Genomic DNA, 9,559 nt, shown 5'->3' on the forward strand with positions numbered 1-9,559 from the left:
GGTTAAAAACAAATAGAAAATAATCTATTTATAGTGACTTTGCACTGTAATCAAAAATTAATTTTTGTTAGAATGTGTACTCTTTCTCTCTCCCTTATTTATATCAAACAAACATTTAAAACGTGAATTCTTATTGCACTGTGGACAAAATAATGCAGGTGAAGATGTAAACAAGAGAAGAGACTGTAAGCAAAAAAGAAATTCAGACAAAATGAGGAATAGAAATAATGTGTGCAGTAACACGGACTAAAATAAAAGACGATATGACAAAAATAGAGGAGGATAAAATGGAGGAAATTAAATGAAAGTTACAGCATAAAAATAATTAAAATCTCCAGAAAAAAGATTCCGAGCGGAGAAAGAATCGTTAGAAGAAAACGAGAGCAAATGGAGAACTTAATACAGGGATTGAAATGATCCTACAGAGGAAGAGAAATAAAAAATTACATTTCGACCAAAGTCATTTTGATAAAGATATTAAAAATTTCATAGCATCTGACAAGATTGAAAGCAGGAATATTTTGCACGTGAAGACTGTACCTGAACCACTGGACTACATAACCAGTCTCTGCAACATTCTTCATTTAAACTGGTAGAACATCACGCAAAATCGAAATTTTTTTTTTTTTTTTTTTTTTTTCCTCTCGATTACTCACGCACACGAGTGTCCGCAGGGTGGGATACCCGGGACGTCGACCTACGTCACCGTTCGGACAGTTTCGAAAAGTCGGTCCGACCACCAGAGCCGCCGGCTCCCGGTAAGTGCCAAAGTGTCGACGACGGCCACTCGCCCCCCGGCCCTCACGCCGCACCCCCCCTGCCGACAGGTTCCCCCTGAAGAGGCGACCGAAGCCGTCTCCCCAGGAGGGCGGCGACAGCGCGGGTGCGCCGCCGCAGCCGTGCGCGGGTTGGCACGTCGCCTTCTGGGGCGCGCGCCTCGGCGACGTGCGGCAGGTGCTGGACCGCGGTGAGCTGCTGCTGCCAGGTGAGACTCGCTGGCTGAGGAAAATAGTCAGATGTGTGCATTTCCCGGGGCCGTCCAGTGAGTGAAGAATGTTTCACAATACAGAGGTACTCTTTAATAATAATAATAATACCAATATTGACCTACTCATTTGGAGTAGTGAAATGGAGTAACACAGACCTAGAAGCACTCAATACACTTACGCGATCACAGTGCCACAAATATAGAATACATCACATACATTCAGCAACAGAAAGATTCACATTAAGCAGAAAGGAAGGAGGAAGGGGATTTATCGACATAAAAAACCTACATTATGGACAGGTAGACAATTTAAGAAAATTCTTTCTAGAACGAGCAGAAACTAGCAAAATACACAAGGCAATCACTCATATAAAAACATCGGCTACACCACTACAATTTCATAACCATTTCTACAACCCTTTAGATCACATAACATCAACAGATACGAAGAAAGTAAATTGGAAAAAGAAAACACTTCACGGCAAGCACCCGTATCATCTAACACAGCCACACATCGATCGAGACGCATCCGACACGTGGCTAAGAAAAGGCAATATATACAGTGAGACGGAAGGATTCATTATTGCAATACAGGATGAAGCAATAAACACCAGATATTACAGCAAGCATATTATTAAAGATCCCAATACCGCAACAGATAAATTCAGACTTTGCAAACAACAAATAGAAACAGTAGATCACATCACAAGCGGATGTACAATACTAGCAAATACAGATTACCCCAGAAGACATGACAATGTAGCAAAAATAATACATCAACAGCTTGCCTTACAACATAAACTTATAAAACAACACGTACCTACATACAAGCATGCACCACAAAATGTACTGGAGAATGATGAATACAAATTATACTGGAACAGAACCATTATAACAGATAAAACACCAGCACATAACAAACCTGACATCATACTCACCAATAACAAAAAGAAATTAACACAACTAATCGAAATATCCATACCCAATACAGCAAATATACAGAAGAAAACAGGAGAAAGAATTGAAAAATACATCCAACTGGCTGAGGAAGTCAAGGACATGTGGCATCAGGATAAAGTTGACATTATACCAATTACACTATCAACTACAGGAGTCATACCACACAATATCCACCAGTACATCAACGCAATACAGCTACATCCAAACGTATATATACAACTACAGAAATCTGTAATTATTGATACATGTTCAATTACCCGAAAGTTCCTAAATGCATTGTAACATATACTGTACAGTTAAAAGGAAGTCACGCTCGATCAAGGTCCGCGTCACTTTCCAATTTTAACCAGACTTAAGGTCTGAGAAAGGAAAGATGATGATAATAATAATACAGAAACTGAATTTACACATTCTGAAACATACTTTCTTTGGTTTTCCACACAGTCGCCTTTGACATCGAGGCATTTGTCGTACGTCGGCACCGGTCGTCTCTGCCCTCTCCGTACCGCCCAGCCGTTCGACTGTGTCGGGTCGCAGTGGCGTCCTCGGGTCTCCACGGTGTGCCGGCGAAGTGCTCTTTCGATTGTGGAAATGGGAAACAATCTGACAGTGTCGGGTCCGGAAGGTAGGACGCTCGAGGTCGTTCCGCCGGAATTGCTCGAGCGGCGAGGCTCGTGTCTGCCGGACGGTATGCGGACGTGCACCGTCGTGCGACGGAATAATTTCCCGCGAGAGCTGGCCTCTTCGGCAGTTCCGGACAGCCTGGCGACAGTGCTCTAGAGTAGCACGGCGTGCGTCACTGCTTTCCGTCGTGAAACGGAATGAAAAATGGACGAGTATGACCGCTTTTTTGACAGTTGCTTCATTTGGGGTGGGGTATAAGAGATCCTTGTTTCATCTCCTGTAACGATCTAGTCGGCAAACGTTTCACCGCCGCTTTCGCAACACTCCGAGAATGCTAACGCGGCACACATTCTCGCAGGTTTCTGGCTGTATGTGAGCACGTGTGGCCCGCTGCTTGCACGGGGTTTGCGGTACCTCGAGTGCCGAGTCACAATTTGGTGCTCAATTGAATGACGACCTCCCCGACACCGGTTACGCAGGTCGCTAACCGATATTCGTATATCCTCTCGAACGGTGCTATCCGCCTCGCGTTTTGGCGTATCTTTGGTGACCGAAGTTTGCCCCGACATATCTGGGTCGTGAGCGTATGTTCTCCCATTCTTAAATGTTACGTCCACTTTCGGACACTGTTTGCATTCCTTACACTTCACCGTAAATGGCAACGAGTCTTCGGAAAAATTCACCGGGTCTAACATTATCCACCTGCAGAAAACAAATAACTCCTCGGCAACTCGCACGCGGTGGTATTCGCAGTCGCCACAGTTCGGGACGCAGCTGTCTCCGACGTACCGCGTGACGAGGTCCGACTTACGACTCTTACGACAAGTGCCTGCGTCACACTCGGCGCCAGAAGCCGACGGGCGGCTGCCGCGAGATGGGCAGACGGACTCTGTGTGTGTGTCCAAATATTCTTTGCCTTCTGGATGGTCCTTGTAGTTTAACGTAATGTGGTACACTTAATATGACTAGACTTTATGAAAGGCTACCGTATTACGCTGACAGTTGTTATTATAAAATAATTTTGAGCAATATATATTTAATGATTTATACTATGTCTTCGGTTATGTTGTGTCTGTATGTTGCATTACACTGTCGTTCAGACACGCACGCGTGACTGAAGGGCTGTGTAACGTAATGTAGACAATGTGATATACGGAGGTCTGGCTAAGTCCAGGAGGGATGCACGGATAGCCAGAATGGTCGAGGTGACCACTTCAGTAAGCAGGAACTTCTGCTTCGACTCGTCGTTTGGCGCAGATTCCGCGTGTCCGGTGCCGATTCCGTGTGTCACTAGCAAAATATGCAGCTGAGAGCAGTGTCCGCGATTTGCAACCTGTTCTGTAATTACATTTTATAAATTGTGGAAATATCGTGTAACAGCTTAAGCTGCTGTTAAATGTATTCTTTATTGTCCCAGCAATTTTGGGCGAAGACTATTATCGAGCACAGATTTTTGTTAACAGCGAGACTTGCATACATACAAACATACATACATACATACATTACATTACTTTGCATAAAAAAACCAGCCAGAAGTATAAAAATTAAAAATAATTTTTATTCACACAAAAGGAATCACATGACGATACATTAAATATAGATGCCACATTTTTGACGTATTTTCGTTATGTGTATATGTATGTAACAGTTTCTGTAAACAGAAATCTGTGCACCATAATGGTGTTTGACCAGAGACAGTCATAGAATAATCAATAAATTCAACAGCACTTAAGATGTTACATGCTCTAATTTCTAAAATTTGTAAACTGCGGAACACGATCGACAAAAAATATTTCGTTACTGTTTCTTTTTTTGTTTATAATTAGGCATTTTTTTATAAACATTTGCTAAACTGGATTGTAACAATAATAATGTGTGTCAAACATTCTAACAACACGGTGAGAAAAATAGTAAAAACGAAACAGTGCGCACACACAGAATATCGAATACGTCGACCGAAGAAAGGAAATTGCGGCTTAGAGGAGGAGTTATGTGACGTGAACAAAAGTTGGTGGGCACGTTTCTACACCTGAAAGATAACGTCAGTCTCGTAAGAGTGCCGCTAGTGATGCCGCTACGAGGGTGCAAATCGTGTTCGCTTCGAATACGTGTCGTCGTAAGCGTCAGTTATCTCCGATATCGCACGTGGCGAGCCGACGTTAGTCGCGAATGGCTCCGAGGCGACAGAGGTACCGTTATCCACACCTCACTCGGTTCGAATGAGGTCTCGTAATAGGGCTACGGGAAGCTGGATGTTCCCGCTGCAGTATTACAGAAAGACTCGGGAGGAATCCGTACGCGATTGCCGGCAGCGGTTGCGACGACAGCGTACGGTCGCGAGGAGACCCGGCTCCGGATGGCCGCGTGGCACTACCGAGAGGGGAGACCGTCGCGTTCGCGTACGGCCAGAGTGCACCGTGCTGCAGCTGCAGCGGCAATCTGAACAGCACAGTGACACAGTGAACTGCTACAAATCGGTGACTTCGAGGACAGATCTAAGCCAGATGCGCTGTAGCGTGTATTTCACTCACCACAAATTACCACCACTTGTGACTCGAGTAGTGTCGAGCTAGACCTCGCCGGAAGGCAGGGTGGAGGTCTGTCGTATTTTCTGAGGAGAGCTGGTTCTGCCTCAGTGCTGGTGGCGGCCGTGTGTCGGTTAGGATGAGGCCGGTTGAGGGCCCGCAACCGACACGTCTGCGTGCCGGACACACCGAATCGACACTCGGAATTACGGTCTGGGATGCGATTCTGTGCGATGGCAGGAGCACCCGCACGGTTACCGTATTTACTCAAATCTGAGCCGCACTCAAATATAAGCTGCATCTGAAAAAGAGACTCAAAATCGAGGAAAAAAATAATTATCCGATTCTAAGCCGCTCCTGAAATTTGAGACTCGAAATTCAAGGGTAGAGAAAAGTTTTAGACCGCCCCTCCAAATAGAAACAAAGTTGGTCCTTTTTAATATGAGACACAATTTAGGTCGAATGAATGACGATACAGCTACAGTAGTTTGGTTCGAGTCGTAAGCTTACCACTAAAGCTTTACCAGGTAGCTATTCATATACGTCAGGTGCTCCGTCCGTATTTACACGGGTACCCTTCCTTTTTCACGTGCTTTGTCTGGTTTGAATCGATTGCTATATTTTGCTTTGACCTGATAAGTGCCGTTCTCTTTGTTATAGGTGTTTGCGTCACTCTAAGCTGAAAATGCATTACTGTACTGTGTCGTGCATTGTTTGTCGCATTCTGATTGTGCGCGTTTACGGCCTGTTGCCGCTCGCGGCACGGCTTGCTTTTGTGCGCGCTACCACAGCTTACAATAAAAAAAAGAGAGGAATTGTCTCATTAGCGAAACAATGGCAAGAGACTGCTATTTGTTGTTACTTACACTGCTGCATTCTTTGATAATGATCAACAAGAACCAAATAATAGACGGCGTATGATAGAATTTGTTCCGAACGAGAGTTTAGCGAAAATTTTTCTCCATTTGAAAATCTTTGCAGACGCCTCTTTTGTACATTACATTCTGCTTAGATGTTAGTCATCTTAGATTCGTGCTTCATTTATGACTGTATCACTATTCAGCATAAGAGTAAAACGAATATAAACATGACATTATATGTATATTCGTCCGCGTTTGCTGTTGTCTCACTCTAGTTTCGTAGTTTATTAGGCAGACAGGATTTAAATGAGATAGCAGCAAACACGAAAGAATACATGGCACAATGTTTACATTCTTCTACCTTTTCTTTTAATTTATTTACTGACGCATAGGTTTTGCCGCCAGTATTTATCTTTGTGCCTGCAAAGCATGCCTGTGTAGCGCTACAATATTAGACGGCAGAAGTTACTTGCGGCGCCACCTACCAACATTTTTCAGCACTTCCGCTTGCTTTGCACTCGATTCTAAGCCGCACGCAGTTTTTTTGGATTACAAAAACCGGAAAAAACGTGCGGCTTAGATTCGAGTAAATACGGTATTCCACGCACCGTGACTGCAAATCCGTATGCCAGTCTCGCGATTCGACCCGTGGTGCTGCCAATCGTGAATGGCATTCCGGGGAGCGTTTCCCGACAGCGTAACACTTGCTCGCATACTACTGTCGTAACGCTACACACTCCACTGCATGTTGAACGTTGCCTCGATTGCGAGATGTGTGTGTAACCGAACACGTACGGGGCACCGTCGGACGATAACTCCGGAGTCGTCCAGAGACGGCATTAACCGACCCCCGTATCGACTGACCGAGTGCGACGGGCACGGGACTCCGTCTGACATACTGACATTCACAACACGTACCACACAATGTGTGCACTTTTGCTTGCTTGCATTCGACGTTCTGCTGGTTACACCAGTTATTAATGTACCTGCATTTCACATTTGCAATGGCTTACGTTCATCACTTACATATGTTACTTAGAGAGTGGTATACTCTCAAAATCACGTTACTCTACATTAATTATTTATTTATTGGTGTTCCAATTTTTTTTATTTTTATGTATTTATTTATTTTCCCCCCCATTAGTGTACAAGACGAGGTGTAGAAATAGTTTTCCAAACTAATGACTCCGTTTTGCTTTGGCGGTGGACAGGTGAGCTGGGCCTGCAGCGGATGCGGGACAAGTCGGACTCCGAGGGCTCGCAGCTGGTCTTCTCTCCGGACATCCGGCACGCCGTCAGCAAGACGCTGCCCTGCCGCAAGAAGTCAGAGTGAGTTTTGGAGCGGGCCGCATTTGTAGCGCGAGAATGTCGTACACTTACCCGTTCAGTGCTCGCTTACCGGGTGGGCAGAAACGAGTCGATAGCGAGGTCGGAGCCGAGTGGGGGACTTGGAATTGGGCAAAATTTTCCGGATAGCCTAGGATAAAGGTGCACGGTTGAGGAGCTGTGGCTCTAAAACGGCACCGAAACGGGGACAGGTACGACGTGGAAGCCCGTACATTGAAACTGATCTGCCCTGGCTCCTGCCCCTTATACAATGAAGCTGTTACTTACTAAATAACTGAAGATAATGGGTTCGACTCCACATCCTAGCGAGGCAGTCGAGCTGAAAGGGCAAAGATTTGATAAAATTTCAGTTGCGGTCTAAAGACCTTGCTGTCTTGCACCGACACCATTATCGACAACAATCTCATCACCATCCTCAAATATGGCTATAGTCATCAAATGTTGTCATTATCATCGTCACGAAATGTCGTCGTCGTGGTCATCACCCTCATTAAATTGTCACGTCGTCGTCATCGAGTCATCCTTATCTCGTAGTCATCCTCGTCGAGTTGACATTGGTGTTATCATCATCATCATCATCATCATCATCATCATCATCATCATCATCATCACAATCGTCATCGAGTCTTCATCACTCGAATCACAGTACAATTCTTCTCCTCGCAGATTCCTGGACCCCAAGACGCGGCAGCGGTACCGCGCGTGGGCGGCGTTCCAGGTGCTGGTGCAGCCGGGGACGTACAAGGTGTCGGCTGCGCGGGCGCCGGCCCAGGCGGAGGCGGAGGAGTGGGTGACCAAGGAGCGCGGCACGACCGTGCTGTCGGCACTGCTGCTGCGGCTGCGCCCGGCCGACGACGAGGCGGCGCCCGCCACGTCGGCCGAATGCCGCGGCTGAGCCGGGCCGTACTGCGCTCCGCTCTCGCCGGTTTACGCTTTCTCGTTTCTCTCTTACCACGCCAGTATTTGCAGACGCCGCCCCTCCCGACAGGGCACGCCGACCGTGCCGTCGCGCGAGGTTAGACGTGTGGCGGGGTCGGCGTTTAGCTTCCGGCCTAACTGCAGTTGCCGCGCTCGCCTGTACGAGCACGCCGAGCGCTCCGCCTGGAGGTGTATCTCGTGACTGGGAAGACCGGACAGCTGAAATACGTACCTCTATGCCTCGATACGGACTCGAAATAATGAAGAGTGAGGTATGACGATCCACCACCGCCCGATTCTCTCCCACTGAACTGTGCACGTGGAAATGTTTCCTCGTCATTCGATATACGTCCATAAGGGTCTCTTATAATTTTGTTTTCGTGCGCCTCTTTACAGATTTACGATAAGAGACTTTATTTAAAACATAACGCAGTTTAGTAAAATGTAGACTTCCACGGCCGGAAATATCGTGTCCATTATAATTATCCGGGCTGTTATGCCGTGGTCGGTTGACGAATTCTGCGTCAATTCCCAACGTTTCGTCTCCGACTGCGGGAGACGTCTTCGAGGGGGTCCGTAGCTCGCTACTGACTGAGCCGGTGGGTGTGTCGGACCTTCCCTCGAGCTACGGACACCCTCGAAGACGTCTCCCGCAGTCGGAGACGAAACGTTGGGAATTGACGCAGAATTCGTCAACCGACCACGGCATAACAGCCCGGATAATTACAATGGGCATGATAACACAGTTAATGAACAGCTAGCAGGCTTGGGGGGTCTATATGAATGGGAAGACTGACTACACTTTTCTAAAAGGTGAGAAATGTATGACTTAGTGTGTTAAAACAGAAGTGGAAGAAATATGCCCTCTATGAGTTTAGAGAGAGATACAATCACACCAGCCTAAAGGAAAAAAAGGTGCGCATGAGTGTGGCCTGCAGCCCCCCCCCCCCACCCTCCACTTCCTCACTCACTCACTCACTCACTCACTCACTCACACACACACACACACACACACACACACACACACACACACACACACACACACACACACACACATATGTACACACTTAAAATTTTTACACGTAATGCAATAAGACACAGAGAGAGAGAGAGAGAGAGAGAGAGAGAGAATGCATACCAATATCTGCCTGAAGGACTTGTTAAATTACATTTTACTTTGTCACCCAGAAGTTCTCATTAAAAACAAAGAATCTTGTATAAAAGATGACGGTAATTAGCCAGTTTGAGGTGTCCCTAATGTATTGGAAGACAGAGTGTATTATTCAGTAGTTGACAGTATTACGAAACGGACAGATTGCTAAATCAAATAGATTCTC

The 9,559-nt window shown here is 46.1% G+C and overlaps 1 protein-coding gene across 1 annotated transcript in view; it reads left to right on the forward strand.

Annotated features, from left to right (window-relative positions):
- LOC126232175 (neuralized-like protein 4) overlaps nt 1-8,199 on the forward strand; it is a 295,692-nt gene extending 287,493 nt beyond the window's left edge. The window contains exons 32-34 of the mRNA XM_049942472.1: nt 828-985; nt 7,169-7,286; nt 7,971-8,199. Of these exons, the coding sequence (XP_049798429.1) occupies nt 828-985; nt 7,169-7,286; nt 7,971-8,199 (505 nt within the window). The remainder of the gene's footprint in view (nt 1-827; nt 986-7,168; nt 7,287-7,970) is intronic.
- The last annotated feature ends 1,360 nt before the right edge of the window (nt 8,200-9,559 follow it).

The sequence above is a fragment of the Schistocerca nitens genome, unplaced genomic scaffold (assembly GCF_023898315.1).
Source record: "Schistocerca nitens isolate TAMUIC-IGC-003100 unplaced genomic scaffold, iqSchNite1.1 HiC_scaffold_465, whole genome shotgun sequence".
In the NCBI taxonomy this organism is placed as follows: domain Eukaryota; kingdom Metazoa; phylum Arthropoda; class Insecta; order Orthoptera; family Acrididae; genus Schistocerca; species Schistocerca nitens.